The sequence below is a fragment of the Schistocerca serialis genome, chromosome 9, assembly GCF_023864345.2.
Source record: "Schistocerca serialis cubense isolate TAMUIC-IGC-003099 chromosome 9, iqSchSeri2.2, whole genome shotgun sequence".
Lineage (NCBI taxonomy): Eukaryota > Metazoa > Arthropoda > Insecta > Orthoptera > Acrididae > Schistocerca > Schistocerca serialis.
Window position 1 is genome coordinate 347,035,537 of NC_064646.1, and position 22,199 is coordinate 347,057,735.

The 22,199-nt window shown below is 41.4% G+C and overlaps 1 protein-coding gene across 1 annotated transcript in view; it reads right to left on the bottom strand.

Moving 5' to 3' along the window:
* The window catches only part of LOC126419610 (putative fatty acyl-CoA reductase CG5065), a 136,322-nt gene that overhangs the window by 107,543 nt on the left and 6,580 nt on the right, over positions 1-22,199 (bottom strand). The window contains exons 2-3 of the mRNA XM_050086799.1: positions 4,198-4,446; positions 1,875-2,020 (exon numbers count right to left, since the gene is read on the bottom strand). Coding sequence (XP_049942756.1) covers positions 1,875-2,020; positions 4,198-4,446 — 395 coding nt within the window. The remainder of the gene's footprint in view (positions 1-1,874; positions 2,021-4,197; positions 4,447-22,199) is intronic.

The following is a 22,199-nucleotide window of genomic DNA, read 5'->3' on the forward strand; positions in this document are numbered from 1 at the left end:
TTAGACACACTGTCCAGCGAGTGCAGCAAGGTTCGATGCTGTTTTGGGGTGGCATTATTTGTGGCCGACGTATGCCGTTGGTGGCCATGGAAGGCGCCGTAACGGCTGTACGATACGTGATTGCCATCCTCCGACCGATAGTGCAACCATATCGGCATGATATTGGCGAGGCATTCGTCTTCATGGACGACAATTCGTGCCCCCATCGTGAAATCTTGTGTGTGACTTCCTTCAGGATAACGACATCGCTCGACTAGAGTGGCCAGCATGTTCTCCAGACATGAACCCTATCTAACATGCCTGGGATAGACTGAAAAGGGTTTTTTTTTTTTTGTGGACGACGTGACCCACTAACCATTCTGACGGATCTACGCCGAATCGCCGTTGAGGAGTGGGACAGTCTGGACCAACAGTGCCTTGCTGAACTTGTGGATAGTATGCCACGACGAATACAGAAAGAGGTAATAGAGGTACCGGTATGTCCAGCAATCTGGACCACCGCCTCTGAAGGTGTCGCTGTATGGTGGAACAACAAGCAATGTGTGGTTTTCATGAGCAATAAAAAGGGCGGAAATGATGGTTATGTTGATCAGTATTCAAGTTTTCTGTACAGGTTCCGGAACTCTCGGAACCGAGGTGATGCAGAAGTTTTTTCGATGTGTTTAAGTAGCGATATCCCTCACTCCTGGAATAAATCCGAACAGACAGTATTTAGACCATGTAATTAGTCCTGTACACATGTGGACCGTGTTGTCACTGTGCTACACGTGTTCAAAACTTAAGGACGAAATTAGCTTTCACATGATGCCCACTAACATGCCTCTATGAAACTTGGAACACACATAGAAGAAACTGTTGCAGTGTAGACTGAGATGGCGAAAGTCATGGGATACCTCCTCATATCGTGTCAGACATCCTACCGTCCAGCAGTGGAAATCTAAATGACTGTCGAGTTCCTGTGGATGAAGTAAGACTCCTTACACAAGTCAGAAACCTGTGCCTTTGTCTTCAACAGACCTATTTCAAAGAGACTTATACTCCTGGGTTTTCAGCTGCCAATAAATGACAACCTCAATCAGGAGTGGGCAAAAGGTTGTGTGAACCTAGTTGTCAACGACGAATCCAACTCGTTGCTGCTCTTCCTCAACACCAAATTGAATGCAGTGGATGCAATAGTCCCTGTGTCTTATAGGATGACAAGAGGCTCATTATATTCCCCCCCCCACAAATGACTACACAGTACCTTAGCTTTCGGTGATCTTCTTATGCAGTTACCCCATCCATTCATCCTTTGTGGAGACTTTCATAAGCGTAATGTACTATGGGACTGTTGAGAATCTCATTTCATGAGCATTATCTGCCATAGATCCACGAAGTGATGTCCTCGCTGATACTGCTTAGCGGGCAAGTGGTCGATAATATGCACTTCAGTGACCACTTCTCCATCTACATGCATCCAGGAGAGGAAACTGTGCCAGAATGTAGGTTGCTAAAGTGCATATTCAGAAAGATTAACTGCTGTGAAAGCGCGGAAGAATTACCGGACTTGTTGAGCAGTACAAAATATAGACTTAGAGTAAAATGAAGACAGACAAAAATAATGAGATGCGACAGAAATGAGATTAAAGGTAAATTTAACATCAAATTGAGGATCACGCAGTGCTACCTTCCCATGTGAAAGAATATTATTATTTTCGCTACCGCTGTAATAAAAACTGGCAGCATGGTGCGTACAGCAAATGTAAAAGAAAAAAATTTCCTTAAAGGCTCTTTTCTCTATGAGTACAGTTGTGTAGTTTAGGACTGACTATGGGCTAGTAAACACTTCTGACAACCCTTACTATAGCAGAAATTTTCGGAAGTTAATCACTCACAGAGGCAGTAACTGCGCCAGTTGCTCGTCGCCCATGATGTTGAGCAGCTTCAGTAGCTCTTCAGCATTCAGTGCTGGGGGATAGAACTCCTCATCAATTTCATCCCTTGGGGCATTCGAATATGCCGTTGACATGTAGACAAAAGCCTGCAACAAAGAAATTATGGTAAATATCTCGCACGCTTTTGAGAATGTTATAGGAGAAGTTCCTGGAAATGTGTAGACTAACAAGGGAACCTCACCATCGCACCTCTCTCAGATTTAGTTATGAGTTGGCACAGTGGATAGGCCTTGAAACACTCAACACAGATCAATCGAGAAAACAGGAAGAAGTTGTGTGGAGCTATGAAAAAAATAAGCAAAATATACAAACTGAGTAATCCATGCGCAGCATATGCAACAAGGAGAATGCGAGGTCAGAAGCGCCGTGGTTCCGTGGTTAGCGTGAGCAGCTGCGGAACAAGAAGTCCTTGGTTCAAGTCTTCCCTCGAGTGAAAAGTTTAATTTTTTATTTTCAGACAATTATGAAAGTTCAGGCACTCACACATAATCAACTTCGCTCTCAAAAATTCCGGGACATGTTCAGATTTGCTTGGAGATATGCAGTATTTGACGGTCTACACACGGAAAAATTTGAAAACGTTAAAAACATGTTTTGACAGAGCACAGGGAAAACTGTGTGACTGTGAAACTGTTGCATTCATTTGTTGCAGTTTATGTGACAAACTCTTATGTTTTCATCACTTTTTTGGGAGTGATTATCACATCCACAAGAAAACCTACATCGGCAAGGTAGAAGAATCTTTTTACCCATTCGCCAAGTGTACAATTTAGGTGGGTCGACAACATACTCCTGTCATGTGACGCATATGCCGTCACCAGTGTCGTATAGAATATATCAGACGTGTTTTCCTGTGGAGGAATCGGTTGACGTATGACCTTGCGATCAAATGTTTTCGGTTCCCTTTAGAGAGGCACGTCCTTTCGTCAACTAATCGCACGGTTTTGCAGTGCGGTCGCAAACACAGACACTAAACTTATTACAGTGAACAGAGACGTCAATGAACGAACGGACAGATTATAACTTTGCGAAAATAAAACATTAAACTTTTGTCTCGAGGAAAGACTTGAACCAAGGACCTCTCATTCCGCAGCTGCTCACGCTAACCACAGGACCACGGTTCTCCTGAGCTCGCATTATCCTTGATGTTGCATATCTTACGCATGGATTACACAGTTTGTATATTTTGCTTATTTTTTTCATAGTTCCACACAACTTCTTCCTGTTTTCTCGATTGATCTGTGTTCAGTTTTTCAAGGCCTATCCACTGCGCCAACTTATAATTAAATCTGAGGGGGGTGCGATGGGGAGGTTTCCTTGTAAGAAGTAGATATCTCCTCCATTCTTCTAAAGTTATAACTGCTATCACATCTACATCATCATTATAGGAGATGATTTCAACCCTAAGCACAGTGACAATTGTGGCATCCATAGCTGAAAGTTTGTGCATCGATCCTGATTTGGTTTTTGTGCAAACACTGACTAGTCTTGGGCTGCACTTGTCAGTTGTCTTTGGAAAAGCAAGAGCCAAATGTTGATATGACCAGTGATTGTCACCGTTGTAAAATCATGATGAATGATTTGCCTCCTGCTTGTCAACAGCTGCAAATGTTGGCAGCAGTTCAGCAGTAGGATATTGCCCCTCCAAACTTTGCTGCTGATGGAATGTTACGATGGTCTCCAGCTGCGAATGAACTGTGTGGCTGGCCAACTACAAGCGTTTCCCATGTTAACTTGACGATAACTTGAATGTATTTCAGATCTTTTTGTCTGCTGCCATACAATACTTCTATTGGCTTTTTATCTAGACCCGTATCCTGAATTTGTTCCCTTTTGACACCATTTATCAAGCACCACAACTAGCTTAACTTTGGATATCAGTTTATCAGTTTATTTATTATTTCAAGACACCGTAGTTATTTTGACTTTGATACACCATTCCAGAGTGCTAATTAATGTAATTATGTCTGGTGCCTCCATCGCAGTTTATCAACCACGACTTTTTTCGCAATTTAGCCTACGAGTAATGTGTGTCAAAGCCAAAATGGAGAGACATACTCGAACAGTATAACTATCAATTCTAAAACCTACCAAGTTATCTACTGTTCTAAACAAAGCTTAATAGTTATAAGGTTCACCATTCGATTCATCCTCAGCAGCAGGCTAAATATCCTTTACCCATAAGAAGGTTTTGCGTACTACACTTTAGAAACAAGGTAATTGCTTCTAGGACAATACGTGATTAATCTGAGCCAGCATTCACCTTGAGGTTGGTCATGCGCTTGACAAGTGCGATGACCTCGCAGGTGGATGCCACGTTAGTGAGGGTGGCGGTCCGGAGGTCCGCATCGAACCGCACAGCGGCAGCCGCGTGGAAGACGACAGACACCTTGCTGGTGAGCATAGTAGCATCTGCAGGGCTGATCCCCAGTCCCGGCTGAGTGCAGTCTCCCGCTATGGGTACCACCTTACGTAGGTAGTCAGGGCATGCCTGGCGAGCATTGCTGAAGATCTAAGAACAGCGAAAGTAAAACACCTTACTTTGGGGCTTTATTATTCACTGTGTAATCTGTGTGGCAAAAGAATTATTAGTGGGTCTCTAAATCTTCCTTTGAGCAGATTAACTACTGGATGATGTAAGAGTGCCATTCCTCGAATTTCTTTTCAGGTGATGGGTAAATAAGTCAGCCTAATATCTTATTTTGAGTACAGCGAAACTGTTCAGATTTTTAATGTTGTAGTAACATTAGTTTCAGTGAATGGTGTAACAAATGTTGAGTTTGTAAGGAATAAGAAGCTGATAATTTGTGTGGGTTGCTATTAAAACAGAGTGATTTAATTATAATTCTAAGAACTGTTATGGATGAACGGCAGCTTGCAATACCCTGGTTTACATGCTCAGATGACAAGCTTAGGAAGAGGAAATGCAGCGAATGCACTGACTGATAAAAAAGTAAAGCATCACGAAGTGCAAGAGGAAACGAAATGAAACATCACAGGTTAAGAGTATGACGTCGCACACTCTTTGTCCTGGATGTATGTACTGTTTTGGTTGGGAAAGGTATAACAAAGTCCCAGCCTCTCCTGGCGCAAGCTTGTCCGTAACTATTGGAATTTGTTCCTGATATCCTGATTACTGAAGCAGGGACAGAGTTGAGATTTGAACTGGTTTCACACTTGTTGTACTGGGAACAGATCTGTAGACCTTGCTAGCCATAGGAGTACCTCGAAACCACTCAGACTGTTCATAGAGGCATGTACAATGTGTGGAAGAGTATTGTTCTGTTGGAAAGTGACACCAAGATACTGTCGCATGAGAGGTAACAGAAGAGAACACAAGATGACTGTGAAATACCGTTGTGCAATCAGATTTCCCTCAATCATGTGTGACCTGAAGAGTAATACTTGATTTATCCACACACAATGACTTTTGAAAGAAAGAGACTTATCTCCATGTTGTCGCCATGCACGCCGACGATGATCATCTGGAGCAGTGAAGAACCTCGATTCATCACCGAATGATCAGCATACATAATTGAAAACGCAGTCGTTTACGTTTTGGTGTTTACGGCAGCAGACGCCTGTGACAGTGTTAGTCGACCAAATTATTATTTCACCTGGCAGTGAGGGCGCTTCGATCAGTTTATTGTGAATTTTTATCACTAGATTTCTCTATGACACGCTGAAAAACTTCATAAGAAACGCACAGTTGTCTTGAAATCATTCAAAGGATGATGACTTTTCGCAACTGTACTTGTGTACTGTAACGCCACCACGTGTTTTCTATAATTGCTACGTGACGCCAAGTGCAGTAATGTTGTGGACAGGTAGCAGCTCTCTATTCCACCGGCTATCTCACGAATAAAGCAGAATGATAAAGAGTGTTGCAGGTATTCCATTACCTGCTCTTTGGATGGCAGATATAGATATAAAGGGGATTATGAAATTATGTTTTATTATAAATAAAATAAACCTTAAGTCTTCTGCAACTGAATTTTTTTCTTGTATACCACACATATTTTGGTGATTCATATTTTGCGTCTTCAGAGATCTGTAATAGATATAAAATTATTTAATTACATATACAGGGTGAGTCGCATAACATTACCGCTGGATATATTTCGTAAACCACATCAAATACTCACGAATCGATTCCACAGACCGAACGTGAGGAGAGGGGCTAGTGTAATTGGTCAATACAAACCATACAAAAATGCACGGAAGTATGTTTTTTAACACAAACCTACGGTTTTTTAAATAGAACCCCATTAGTTTTGTTAGCACATCTAAACATATAAACAAATACGTAATCAGTGCCGTTTGTTGCATTGTAATATGTTAACTACATCCGGAGATATTGTAACCTAAAGTTGACGCTTGAGTACCACTCCTCCGCTGTTCCATCGTGGGTATCGGAGAGCACCGGATTACGTAGGGATCCAAAGGGAACGGTGATTGACCTTAAGTACAGAAGAGACTGGAACAGCACATTACGTCCACATGCTAACACCTTTTTATTGGTCTTTTTCACTGACGCACATGTACATTACCATGAAAGGTGAGGTACACGTACACACGTGGTTTCCGTTTTCAATTACGGAGTGGAATAGAGTGTGTCCCGACATGTCAGGCCAATAGATGTTCAATGTGGTGGCCATCATTTGCTGCACACAATTGCAATCTCTGGCGTAATGAATGTCGTACACGCCGCAGTACATCTGGTGTAATGTCTCCGCAGGCTGCCACAATACGTTGTTTCATATCCTCTGGGGTTGTAGGCACATCACGGTACACATTCTACTTTAACGTACCCCACAGAAAGAAGTCCAGAGATGTAAGATCAGGAGAACGGGCTGGCCAGTTTATGCGTCCTCCACGTCCTATGAAACCCCCGTCGAACATCCTGTCAAGGGTCAGCCTAGTGTTAATTGCGGAATGTGCAGGTGCACCATCATGCTGATACCACGTACGTCGACGCGTTTCCAGTGGGACATTTTCGAGCAACGTTGGCAGATCATTCTGTAGAAACTCGATGTATGTTGCAGCTGTTTGGGCCCCTGTAATGAAGTGAGGACCAATGAGGTGGTCACCAATGATTCCGCACCATACATTTACAGTCCACGGTCGCTGTCGCTCTACCTGTCTGAGCCAGCGAGGATTGTCCACGGACCAGTAATGCATGTTCCGTAGATTCACTGCCCCGTGGTTTGTGAAACCCGCTTCATCGGTAAACAGGTGGAACTGCAACGCATTTTCTGTTAATAATGCCCATTGACAGCATTTCATTCGATGATTAAAGTCATCACCATGTAATTGCTGATGTAGCGGCACATGAAACGGGTGAAAGCGGTGATGATGCAGTATACGCATGACACTACTATGACTCAGTCCACCGGCTCTCGCAATGTCCCGTGTACTCATGTGTGGGTTCATGGCAACAGCAGCTAACACACCAACTGCACCCGCTTCTCCTGTGACGGGCCTGTTACGGACCCGTTTGCGTGCTACGACCATACCTGTTGCATACAGTTGGCGGTAGATGTTCTGCAATGTGCGGCACGTTGGATGCTCTCTGTCCGGGTACCGTTCTGCATACACCCTGCAGGCTTCAGCTGCATTTCGTCGACACTCGCCATAGATGAGTATCATCTCCGCCTTTTCAGAGTTCGAATACACCATGGTCACAGTTCCTACAACACTACACTGTCACAGACGTCTGGTAACACGGTGTACTACAGTTGGTTTGCGTGCAGAGACGAATGCAGAATAACAATAGCAGCAAGCGCTACATGCGGACACTGCGACAGCTAGACCAAACCACAACAGTGCACTACAGCCACACTCGTAAACACGGTCGTCATCGTAAACATGTCCCTGCAGATGCTGCTCGCCGACCGTGGCCCGTGTTTGTCACAACACGCAACTGAATGTCGGAGGTTTCAAGCGTCAACTTTAGGTTACAATATCTCCGGATGTAGTTAACATATTACAATGCAACAAACGGCACTGATTACGTATTTGTTTATATGTTCAGATGTGCTAACAAAACTAACGTGGTTCCATTTTAAAAAAGACCTAGGTTTGTGTTAAAAAACATACTTCCGTGCATTTTTGTATGGTTTGTATTAAACAATTACACTAGCCCCTCTCCTCACGTTCGGTCTGTGGAATCGGTTCGTCAGTATTTGATGTGGTTTACGAAATACATCCAGCGGTAACGTTAGGTGACTCACCCTGTATATATTAATAAGGGATTTGCAGGTATTCTTTGGCAGATTGTTTGAGTCTAGTTATTTCTATTTATAATTATATGGTTGTGTTTTGTTATTTTCGTTCATTTGCTGTCATATTCATGCAACCATTTGTTGTCTTGTTTGTGCGAAATGCACACATTACAGGTTTCTTCTGGTAAATATTTCTTTCCACATAACCTATACTGTAGCACACTGCACATGCTTGCACTGCATAGTCACATGACTGATTCAGGTATCATGATAGAGATTAATTGTGGGTCTGTGGTGGTGGGTGATCTTTTAAATTCTTTTATTTACTTTATTTGCTTAGTTTGAATAATGACCTTTGAATAATTTAACAATTCATTCAGTTTGCATAAGGAAGGCCTGCCAATGCAAAGCCCAGTCTTATACATACAAGCAAATATCCAAATGAATTTTTACAGAAATAATACTGACAAATATATTTACACATAATACAAGGGCACAGATATATAGATATTATACACCTCATAGATGAAAAACAAGAACATATAAACAGTTTACACACACAGATAAATAACATACTCCACAACATTCAGTTCGCCATGGAAACAGAAACAGGTGAAGCAATACACTATCTCAACATAAAATCGTAAAATCTATCAAATGATCCAGCAGACATTTTCAGAAAGGATGCAGCTACGATAACGATAATTAAGCAGGAATCTTACCACCCATATTCTCATAAAATAGCAGCAATGTGCCAATGTGCCATATGGTATACAGTCTGTGCAAAATACCTCTAAGCAAAAAAAAATAGCTATCAAGAAGAATGGCACATGATAATTAAGAAAGCACAAAGCAATGGATAAAGCAGCAACATAACACACCAACTGCTTGATGCAAGAGTAAGAAAATACAGACACAAGACAGCAACATAAAAAACAATCCAAATAAATCAACAAATAACAACAAAGAATACACACTCATGCCAGAAACGACATAATACAACGAAAAATGGCAGCACAACCGACTGACACCCAAGATTAGTATCGTCTTCAAAAAGCATAAAAATTTATGTAAAAGATAAACAGCACAATACAAAGGAAAATAAAAACTGTGACAGAAAAGAAAGATACATAAAACAGTTAAGGAATATATGAATTAACATGTAATATCTGGAGCTCTAAATACGTTTGGATGACTGAATAATTTTTAACATCAGGTCCTAAGAACATGTAAAGGCATTTAAGTGTTAATGTAACTGTATATATGCAGAACATTTAGTAACAGAAAATGAATATCACACTGGTCACAAAAATATTATTATGCCATAATAACAAAAGAAGAGATTGCTCACCATATACAGGACGAAAATTTCATACAAAAGGCCATAAACAAAAATGAAAATATTCTCAATGACATATATATATATATATATATATATATATATATATATATATATATATATATATATATATATATATATACTTCAGTAGCAAACGATGGAAGTTTCTTATCTTTATGGTGAAACATAATTGAAGTTAGCAATTGAGGAAAACGGAAGCAATTATATATAATAGGGTTACGATTCCTTCCTTGTGGTGGTCAGACATGGTTGACCATAACCTCAATGATGAACATTTGTGGTCTTATGTACTCATGCACTCAACATTGGACCACTGTCACATATGAATTCCCACAAATCTGGATTTTCCACGATCCAACCAGCTCGCCAAATGGAAACTTATAATAAGCATCTCCACATTCTTCCAATGGTCACCTAACATCTGACACTGTTCACTCACATTATAAACTCAGCAAGTACCTTTGACAACACTAAACATGACCAAAGCAAAAATACTCTGGTGGTCATTCTATTTGTCAAAGGGCAAATCTAATCATTTACATATCTGTCAATAGTGTGTATATGTAAAATTTACATTCCCATCTGACCATGTCTACTGCGTGCTTGACATTTTTGTTCAGGTAGTATTTATAAAGCGATACTGACCAAATATCCTAAGGACGAAAACAATTTCGTAGTATGTTGTGACAGTAACTTCGTTACAGGAGGACAAAGCCTGCTGCTGATGATGATTAAGGATTTGAAACGACTAAACATCTAAGGTTACCATTCCGCCACAGGACAGAATCTCTATACCTCTTCTTTCTGTGTCTGGCGTTAAACCTATGTGTAGGTGTGATAACGTTTTCTAAAGATTTCAGTGGTTTGCACCTGATGTGGGATGTGGGTGCCAACCCAGTATTTACCTAGTGGGATTGAGAGACCATCTAAGAAACCTCATCCACTCTGGCTAGCTCACCAATACTGCTCGTTAACCGGACCAGGTCAGGCTCGCCTCACCAAGACCTGGAAGTGGCGTGTCAGTGCAGTTGGCTATCTTCACGAGTGAGGAGAGATTAAAGAAAACTAGGTTAGTCAACATCATAGGCTAGGAAAAAACAACGATACAGGAAAAGGGACTCTAGAATTAAGCGATTTCAAGGATTGCCACCAATACATTTCTCTAGATTTATAAAAGGTATACATGCTTCAAAAATTCTGGACACACAAACGAGAGCTTTGTGTGAAGCAGAAGAGTTAGTAATTCAGTGAAGGATTGACTGAGTGCTCAAATTTTGAACTCACAGAAGTAAAAGAACTGTAGTCTATGCAGCCTCCTTCATGACTGTAGGACATAGTGCGGATTTGATGGTGGAGTCCTGTGGAACGATGGGGCGGAAGTGAGACAGCATTCAATTAACAGTCATTATTGCTGAGAGTTCTCCAATCCGTCTCTCTTCGTCTCATGGCGGTCTGTGACGCTGGAATTTGTGGCAAAGCGTCTGTCGCTCAACTGAAGGGTGTGGTTTGGCTTGTTATTATGGAAATCGATGTCTTAATTGGAAGCTGAACCTTCACTTTTATCGCTGAAATGATCTCTGCCACATACTATGGACCCTGATAATTAGTAACAAGCTTTTTTGTTCTGCAGTTTGATGTATACAGGTTTTTTACGAAAACCCACTGACCCACACAATATAGCAAACATTTTCTCCACACATAGCCCAACTTCTCCTGATGTTCGAGTGACTTTGTATTCGCTTGTTTGATCTTCAACCAAACTTCTCTTAATCATTTCTTGAACTTTTCTACTGACTCATTAGCACCTAATTTAGTTTTCAAAACATGGAAAGGAGATGGTATCTATCTTATACCACCTTTTATGGTAAAAGACCTTACTGTAGAATTATATGCTGAACGACTTAATGAATTTACGTGTCCCAGTTATCATGCTGACAATCATACAATTACTTAAAATTTTCGAAATTGTGCAATGAACCCTTTCAGTACAAGAATGGAAAATACTTATGCGAAGTTTTCAGGTATGAAGCACGCGGCACAACTACTTCAACAGATCTGACATAAAATTTGTACCTGAAGCTCTATTTCTACATAGGAAACGCCAAATGTTAATATCCAATTATTAACCATCTCGTTTGTGACTGTGCTTACACCCTGTTCTGGAATCACTATCATTGCTATAGACCGGGAAAAGTGATCTATTATTGTCAGAATATACTTTACTCAGCTTCTATTCTATTAAATGGTACAAGAATAACCAAACTAATAACGTCAAAAGGTTTTGTCGCTTCTCGAAATCTTTGTATCTGTATACACCAGTGACTAATAACGGCTCTATGCGCACATGGGACCCAGTCCCTCACATATCAACATTTTGCTTCCTGGCCCTCCACAAAAATATTTCGGCTATATACCTGTCTGTCGTTCTATGTCCCCTATGACCCGTCAACAGGTGATCAAATGCTTGTTGCAGTATTTCATTCCTGAACAATACAGGAACAACCACGTGCACACCACACACTTTGTACTTCTGCACAGCAAGCCATTTTGTGCCATGAACTGGGTTTGCAACCTAAAACCCTGTCAGTCTACGTCAGCTGCTGTGCCTTTTGCCTAGTGCCTGCAGAATTCCAAAACCTCCAGCTTAGTGCACCAATGTTAGTGTTTGTCTTCCGTGCTTTATGCTTCACTTCATAATTAATCTCGCTTAGCTTCATTGCACACTATGTTATTCTACTGCAAGGATCTTTCAGTCCCAATAATCACCTAAATGAAGCACGATCAGTAACTACCTTAAATGTTTGTCTGTCTAAAAAACGCTTCTCCTGCTTTGTAATTTTGCAGTCACGCGCCTAATGTCCAAACTCACAACATTCAAAGCACTGTGGCTGGTGACATTGCTTCTTCACATGACCCTCTCGTCCACATATGTAGCATTTGAAGTCAAAAGAGAAGACACCACTGTTATTCCGTTTCGGAGTAGCAATATCTCTCTCCCCCAGCTCTGTAGCAGTTCTAATAGCTTAGGACAAATTACTACGATTTTCCGTCCTCACCTCTTGTGACATACCTGCTGAAATACCCCTCAAAAACACGCGTAAGGCCCCTCTCTCTTCTTCCTGCAGGAGAATTAGATCCGCCTCTGCACTGTGCGTCAGTTCGTAAGTCTGCGATTTCTGTCAGAGAATAGCTCTACTAATTGTTCTTTTATGTTAATCTCAAGAGCTTCTCCCTGAAAAATATGGCACTGCTTGGTTACGACAGGGTTGGGTAAGCCCTTCGGCCAGATGATCACATGTGTGCTTTTTTCTAAGTCACAAACGTTTTAGCGTCACCTGATACCCGTAACTAAGCATCGAACAAAGTCCCTAAGCGAGCTGCTTTCCTCACATTATCCAGAGAGGCTGATAGATCCTCGAATGTCAACAGATGAAACTATCTGCCATCAGATCAGTGGACGGGACAGGTACAATTACTATGGTCTTGGCAGTTCCCAGTTGTGACACATAATATTTCCAGTTCCCTATGCATCCATTCCCTAGCGTGACTTCGTTCTATTTTATTCTGAAGCAACATGGCTACCTGACTTCTCAAAACTTCAACGGCCTTACTTACAGTTGCTGCAAGCGTTCCTGGCCGTTGTGTAACCTCCATTTTAAATTATAATCCGGAACAACTGGAAAACTAGTATATCGACGCAATATCAATAAGAAAGTAAAACTATATTAATCTTTTCTACGTATCATGGACCAGTGGGACTCACTACACTGCCATGGTTTGTGGCCAAATCTTCTATAAATTCTACACCTTACTGGCACTGTTTAGTAGACGGTAATTCGGCCCTGATAAACTATAATATTGGCACCTAGCCGGCTATAAGTACTCTTCTCTGCAGTTACCCCAGAAGTTCAATATGTCCACAGGTTCTTGTGGTCTCAAAAATGTCACTTTGAAATTACTATGCAGGTCCTTCTGACCCAACGTGGCCCCAAAATAAAAGAGGAAAGAAAACAAGCCAATAAAGAAACTATCGTTAAATTCAAAATTATGGCCAAAATATAAATGAAAGAGGCAATATCAACCTAAAAGTTTGATACTCAAAAATTAACTTAGAAAAATAGTTTCAAGACACTTTTGGAAAAGAGAACACCTAAAACATGGGAACAAATTCAAAAACACATAGTACAGACAGCAGAAGAAACCATTCTCATTGCCAAAAAATGGAAACATGCCTGGTGGAATGATGACTGTGACGAACCAATCCTAACAACACTACGAGCTTGGAACATATGAAATGCAAATAGAAATGATAAAAATAGAAACTTCCTTAAAAAACACGAAAGCAAGCATCAAAAGGCCTTAAAAAGATCAAAGTATAATACATGAAACACCAACTAGCATCAGTAGACTCCAACTTCAAACAGAACAATGCTAGGGACTTTTACAGAACTTTCAAAATTAACTTAAAGAAATACACTCCACCTAGCCTATTTTTCACGGACCCAAAAACGCAGAAAACGGCATACAATAGCGTAGGGAACCGTGGACTGCTTCCTGAATACTACGAAGAACTACATAACTGTGATCCACAGAAAGAAAAATGTAATTTCGATATTGTAAACCGAACACCACGAGACTCAAAGCCGCCAACCACAGAAGAAACAAAAGGAATCGTAAAATACCTTAAATATAATAAATCACCTGGAGAGCATAATATAGATACTGATCTATGGAAGTACTTTTGTGACAATATGATACAATGTCTATCAGAGTAAAGAAATCTGGACAATACACAGCTTACCACCAGAATGGACATCTGCACTAATACATCCACTACATCAAAAAGAAGAAAACAGACCCTAGCAATTATAGTGGAATCTCCCTCTTACCAGTTACCTATAAGATCTTGTCTTAGGCGCTTTGAAAAAGAGGAGAAGAAATACTTGACAAGCAGCTAGGAGAGTATCAGGCTGAATTTAGGAAGGGAAGGTCATGTGCAGAACAAATATTAAACTTGAAGAACATATTAGAAATGAGGAAAATCAGGAACTTGAAATATGTAATTACTGCCGTGGATTTTAAAGAAGCCTATGATTCAATTGACAGAAATACACTGCTTGATATCTTAAAAGAATTTGGACTCGATACTAAAACAACTGAAATAATTAAAGCAACTTTGACAAATATAAAATCTAAAGTAAAATTTAGGGGAGAGCTCTCAAAATAGTTTGAAATAAAGTCAGATGTTCGACAGGGAGATGGTTTGTCACCTCTGCTTTTCAATTTTGTGTTAGAGAAAGTTCGAGAATGGAGGGAGGCCATCAATACTAAAGGGATTCAACTAGGAAGAAGTCCAAACAAGATCACTGTCGACTGTTTAGCCTTCGCAGATGACATGGCATTGATTACAGATTCGCTAGATAATGCCCAAGAACAAATAAGAGAACTGCAAACACAAGCAGCCAAAGTAGGACTACAAACAACCTTTGAAAAAACAAAGTCCATTACAAACATTTGTGACGCTCCTCAAAATATTGAAGTTGACAACAATACAATACATAAAACAGATTCCTTTAAATACCTAGGATAGTGGATTACATACAATGCAAAAGAAAAGACAGCTTTAGAAACTAAAGTGCACAAAATGGAAAGAGCGTTTCATTTTACCAAAAACATTTATAACAAAAAATCCTTGTCCTGGAACACGAAATTAAGACACTACCAAACAGTGGCCAGACCTGAAGCTCTGAATGCAGCAGAAACACTTAAACTAACAAGATATGGAGATCTTGAGAAACCAGAGAAGGTCGAAACAAAAATTTTACGGAAAATACTGGGAGCTATAAGAAACGATAATGCTGAATACAGGTTAAGAGCAAACAGAGAGCTATATTTGAAAACTGAAAAACTAACTGGTGTAATGGAGAAGAGAAGACTACAGTTTTTTGGACATATATTCAGAATGGATAACAACAGACTAACCACATGGATATTCACATTACTCAAGAGCTACAAATCCAAGCCCGCATGGCTCACAGAGACTGAAAAAGACATGGAAAACGCTGGAATTACAATAGACACAATAGAAAACAGAACACATTTCAGAAAGGCAGTTCAAAAGGCAGAATTTTAGGAGGGAAAGAAAACAACTAGGCAAAAACGAACTCAAGAAGAAAGAGAAAAACTCTCTAAAAGGATGAAGGAAATTTGGAAACTACGGAAATGTAATACAATGAAAAGTAGTTTATTCATCGTACAATCCGAATGGGTTATTCGAAAGAAGAACAAAGATTGGTTAGTCATCGTGCTGCATAATGACACATGTTGATGGCTCCTGACGTGCTGGTGTGGCTCCTTGATAGCGACAGCCGTCAGCACTCCTAGCGCCCAATTCGTAGAACATCAGAAATCACAGCTTATTGTCAGATGCCGCCTGCTACATGAGTGCAGGAAACTCGAGATGTGATGGTGGAGTCCTGTGGAGCGCTGGGAGCTAATGAGACGTCATTGAGTTAACATTCATTTACTTCCGAGAGTCTTACAATCACTCTGTCTGCCTCAAAGTGCTGTCTGATGGTGGCGTCGCCGAGCCTGCATTGCACAGAGACATAGAGTAGCACGCCAGCGCCTGGCAAGGAATGTGCTGGTGCAGGATTCTTGCATTTTCTTAGGTTAGCGCTACGACCCTATCATAGGTGGATAGTGTGGTTGGCGTGTCGCTGCAGCCCAGCATGGCTGTAGACAGTCACAGTGTTCTCACTGAGTGAAGCTGTGCTCCGGCTCGGCCCCAGATGTATGCGTGTCCCTATTGCTGTTTCCAACTGTGACACAAGGAGCAGCTCAAGAGGCGGTCTGAGCATGTAGCTGGTAGGGCAATACGTGTACTGTCCAGTAGTGGAGGCATATACACCCTGCTCCAAGGTCGAACAGTTCACAGATGGACAGATCGGTCCTTCATTCATCGAAGACCGGCCTGGCTTCGGGTAGTCGTGGGCGTGACTGGCAGGAATGCAGCAGTTGCGGGCTTGTAGCAGTTAACCGCACGCTGGTGGCAGTTGGTGTCACTTCGTTGTACTCAACAGATCATCCTCCAAAAGGTAGAGCTGTCCTTCCATCGGTATCATTGATTCCGATGGAGTGGCTAGAGTGAGTGGAAAGAGCGCGAGGTTTTTAGAGCAGCCAGTACCTGGCGACAGAATGTGCTCCCATTTTCTGATCCTACCAACGCTCTTGACTAACCTAATGTTTAATGTATGGGCTTCAGAGCGTTCCTTTATACAAAATTTGCAGTCCAAAAGGCGTTCTTGTGTTATTCCTAGGTGAAGCTATTACACATAGCCCCATTACAGCACTGAGTCCGTCACGCACTGTCATCTATCTGCTGTGTCAGGTGTTCATGACGGCCTCTGTTGCACACTCTGATGCAATGAACACACGACCTGTATGTACTTCAGTTCTTCTGTTGACATAGGTTACACCATCATTGCGTACTCAATGGACGTGCTCTACTTGGCATCATCCCAGTTAGTTCCAACGAAATTTTATTTCTCAAGTTACTTACTATTCTGCTGTGCAACAGTACCAGGCGACTGCTAAGAGTTTGTGTTGTATTTATAACTCATATGGTTTTTTGAAAACAGGGGCCACATTCAAGCATCTAAGTTGTTCATGCAAAGACAGGAGCAAACACATTACCCTCTGTGGCAAAAATTGTACCACTCTTCAGACCTATATGTTCTATTGGTCGCAACTATCAAAACAAACTGGAGGGACCAGAAAGCTTACCAGCCAAGAGAAGCAGACAATGTGAGGTCACAGTCGTCTCACAATAGTAATACATGTGAGACAGTTCCTGTACAAATATTACACTCGTCTATTGTCTCGATTTACTTGTATTCAGTTCACGACCGACAAGTCTGGGATTATGACCTCCCTGTACGTGAATGGAACAGCGAGTTCTTGCAGAGGGAAATTCACAGTGATGTAGTCACAGCCGATGGGATGCTGTGGATGACATTCACTATCAGGCCCTCTGGGTGCATAACAACTGGATACGAGAGAAGTCAGCAATAATCATCATAGTGAGGTGTTCTTCTGTCACCACCTGCATTCCATTGTTGTAGCCATACTCCGATGCTGTTGGGGGCCATAGTGTGAAGCACTCCATCGCACACTCCACTTACGGCCAGTGGGTGCTAACTAGGATGCAGTCTACAAAGTCAATGATACTGCCCTGGTAACCCACTGCTGGCCACTGATAACATCAGGCATAGTGCTAGCAATACAGGCTGAGTTGTGGCCAATGTGCTTCGCACTGAGTGTGCACCTCCACTGCTGCAGTTGGCAAGATGGTGTGGCTCGCATGACTGTCGTCTCGTTCCGGCGAGGATAACTGCCTGTTGTCCACACCACTTCTGGCTGCTATGAGTGAAGACACAGTGTATTTTAGAACAGTAAACGCTTATTTGTTAATGAAGTTTCATTAGCACTATATATATATATATATATATATATATATATATATCTGATGACTTTTCATTTGCTAACTATGTAGTTAGTGCCCTCCGTAGTTAGAATCATTTATTTAGCTGGCAGTGAAAAGTCATCATATATATGCTTATGGTGCTTCGCACTGAGTGTGCACCTCCACTGCTGCAGTTGGCAAGATGGTGTGGCTCGCATGACTGTCGTCTCGTTCTGGCGAGGATAACTCCCTGTTGTCCACACCACTTCTGGCTGCTATGAGTGAAGACACAGTGTATTTTGGAACAGTAAACGCTTATTTGTTAATGAAGTTTCATTATCACAATATATATATATATATATATATATATATATATATATATATATATATATATATTTTGTGATATATGATGACTTTTCATTTGCTAACTATGTAGTTAGTGCCCTCCGTAGTTAGAATCATTTATTTAGCTGGCAGTGAAAAGTCATCATATATATATATATATATATATATATATATATATGATGACTTTTCATTTGCTAACTATGTAGTTAGTGCCCTCCGTAGTTAGAATCATTTATTTTATTTAGCTGGCAGTATTGGCGCTCGCTTTATTGCAGTAGTTCGAGTAAGGAAGATTTTTGTGAGGTGAGTGATTCATGAAAGGTATAGGTTGTTGTTAGTCAGCACCATTCTTTTATAAGGATTATTGAAAGTCAGATTACGTTGCGCTAAAAATATTGTATGTCAGTTTATTGATGATCAGAATAAGTAAAGAGAGAAATGTCTGAGTACGTTCAGTTTTACTCAGCTGTCTCTGTATCAAATAACGTAGGTGTTTACCAGCATAGTAATTTATAATTTTTCTAAGGGGATGTTTCAACCTATCGTATCATCCAGTCATCAGATGGCTACATCTGGCATCAGCAGTGCCTGCATCTGGCGTCAGACATGCTGCTGTCTGGGATCATTGAATCTGACATCAGTGGTCCAACAACCTATGGCTCCAGTAACAGCTGCAGTACGATGTCGTGAGTGTCTCTTTCATTTTTATTGTGGCCTGTTTTTCGTTTGTTTACGGCCATGGTGAAAGCGTTGTGACTGTCACATGAACTTGAAAGTTTGGCTTGTTAAGCCATAGGAGCTAATAGTTTATCTCAGTTTCATGGTAATTGTAGAGAGGTTCAATTGTGTTCGGTAGGTTGCCTGTATTGTAATTGGACTGGACAAGAGCTGCCATGTTTACGTGCAGTGTCAGCTATTGTGTGGCCATGAGGCACAGCAGTGTTTTGAATCTCGTTGAGCTGTGATTTGGAGCAAGGAGTAATGTATTTCGCACCAGAATTGTATGTATTGTCGTGTAATTTTGCTATTGTGTGTTTGGTTGGAGGTTACACAAATACCAGAAACACGAGCAGTGACTGCACAGAAAGCGACTGAGAGCACTGCGGAAGCAACTGACTGAGTTGCAGAAATGTAACGACGCACTGGATAACGACGCACTGGACAGCAAGTGGGCAAACAGTCAACCGCAGATTTGCATACGCAAGTTGAGCCAGTAGAGCCTAAAGCTCTATTTCCCGTACCCAACGCTTCAGTTGATTCCGTTAGTGATTTAAAGGCTGCCGCACAAGAAGGGAATTGGTTGGATAAAACTTGTTTAGTTATGGGCAGGCTACGTTTGGTTGGCGAAGCCAACTCATGAGCCTTGTGTCATGAAGGACTCAGGAAAACACAGACGTTTGAACAGTTTGAGAAGGGAATTTACAGTATCGAAAAAAAAGAGAAAAGTATTTCAAGGACCAGCTTACGAGACTGTCACAGAAACGTAACGAATCAATGGAGGCATTTTAGGATAAAATACTTATGAATTAATGCAGAATGTGGACGTGAGTTAAACCCTTTTGCAAGCAGCTGAAAACAGGGCGTTGGATGTGTATGGAAAAAAATTGCTAGTGGTTAAGTCGAATACCAACGTTCTGTTATTAAGGTAGTTACACTACTTGAGGAAATAGATACTGTGACACGGAGGATGGGAAGGGTGGGATATTTCTTTCGTCGTAGTTGAAAATCTGGACGCTCATTCCACATGAAGAAGCTGTGCAGCGAGTCCAGTGTTGCTCATGTGCAGTAGCGGGCCACTAGGCGCTTGAGTGTGCCAGTAATAATCAGAACGGATAAGGTCAGGTCAACCGTTCGTTAGATGCGAACGGGAATTCCACAACCTCTGGATGACGTTCCAAGTAAAACAGAATACTGTAAAAGCCACTGCAGTGACGGACTGTTGCCTGGTCAGCATATTTAATGGAATGAACCATAGTTTTTTTGCAGATACGGTGGCTCATGCATCGGTAGCTAATTTGGACCATCTAGCTAGGAGAAGGCTGAGGACCGCATGATGAAGTGGGTCAGAATAATGTGCCATCATAAGGAATCGACAGCGCTCAATTTCAGTACTGGAGCGAAGAATTTTCAGGTCTGTGGAGAAGTTGTCAGTTGTCAGTGACAGATACTGTGTGATCCTGGGACTTGAATTTATAAATAAACATCGTGCAAAAATTGACCATTTGCACTACACTATCGAACTCAGAGAAACCTTGTTTTAGCTGTGAATGAGCATAGCTAGTTGCTGCAGGTTTAACCAGTGATGAAGGTGATACCGAATAAACTGCATATACATAAACTAAATATCTGTTCACCTGAGTGAAATGTTGCGTATTGTTGAGCCCCTAGAGTGCAATAATGAATTCATCACATTACCGTGCACATACGAATGTAGTATGCATGAATCAAGTAGATGAGGCTAACATGGTTCCCAGGAGTATAGATAATATAGGCACGGACGAGGAGAGCCTGCCAAAGGGGTTAGTGATTGCCAATTTGTATATCATGGCTGAGGATGATCTCAAAAGGTCGGAAGATGACCCAGGCATGATCAAGTTGTCAGCCGATCTGCACTGCACAAGAAATTGAAACATTTAGTGAGAAAATATGCCCGCTATGGGAGCATTGTTGTTAAGATTTGCAGATCTATTTAGTAAGGAAGAAATACCAAAAGATAGTAATGCCCCAGTGTACAGAAAACCATACAGAATTCTTAGGCATTTGCCACCATTAATGGGAAAGTTTATTGACCAGCAGTTGGCTGATAGTATCCTTGTGACGGTCCATGCCATGGGGTGTAAGCGTGATACTGTCGCAAAAAGTCATCAGGTGGCACGAGAAAATATGGGTTTTGTTGTGATTACCACTACCTGAATGCAATGTCTATTACATATGCACATACAATACCAAATATAACGGGGACTCTAGGAAATTTGGGTCAGTGTAACTATTTCTCGATGATGGATCTAAGAAGTGGCTATCATCAGCTGGGAGTGGTTCAGAAGGACCATCCAAAGATCGCTTTTACAGTACCCTAGGGCCATTATTAATACTTTCGAATGCCATTTGGTCTTAAGAAAGCGATGGCTACCTTCCAGAGCCTACTAGATGGAGGGAGAGCATGTGTAGAAACTGGAGGAAGTTTTCAAGAGATTATACATACTATAATTAATGCTATCGATAAATGTGACTTAGCAGCAACGCAAGTGGACTGTTTAGGTCAGCAAGAGGGTGTCAAAACAGATCCACATTCGAGCTATAGAATCCACGATAGTGTGCCACAACAGACGACAAAACAGCTTCAGACGTTTCTTGGACTCTGTAGCTGTTGCAAGAAATTTGTGAGAGGGCTTGCTGAAATTCCTATGCTATCGATAAATGTGACTTAGCAGCAACGCAAGTGGACTGCTTAGGTCAGCAGGAGGGTGTCAAAACAGATCCACATTCGAGCTATAGAATCCACGATAGTGTGCCACAACAGACGACAAAACAGCTTCAGACGTTTCTTGGACTCTGTAGCTGTTGCAAGAAATTTGTGAGAGGGCTTGCTGAAATTCCTATGCTATCGATAAATGTGACTTAGCAGCAACGCAAGTGGACTGTTTAGGTCAGCAGGAGGGTGTCAAAACAGATCCACATTCGAGCTATAGAATCCACGATAGTGTGCCACAACAGACGACAAAACAGCTTCAGACGTTTCTTGGACTCTGTAGCTGTTGCAAGAAATTTGTGAGAGGGCTTGCTGAAATTCCTATGCTATCGATAAATGTGACTTAGCAGCAACGCAAGTGGACTGTTTAGGTCAGCAGGAGGGTGTCAAAACAGATCCACAT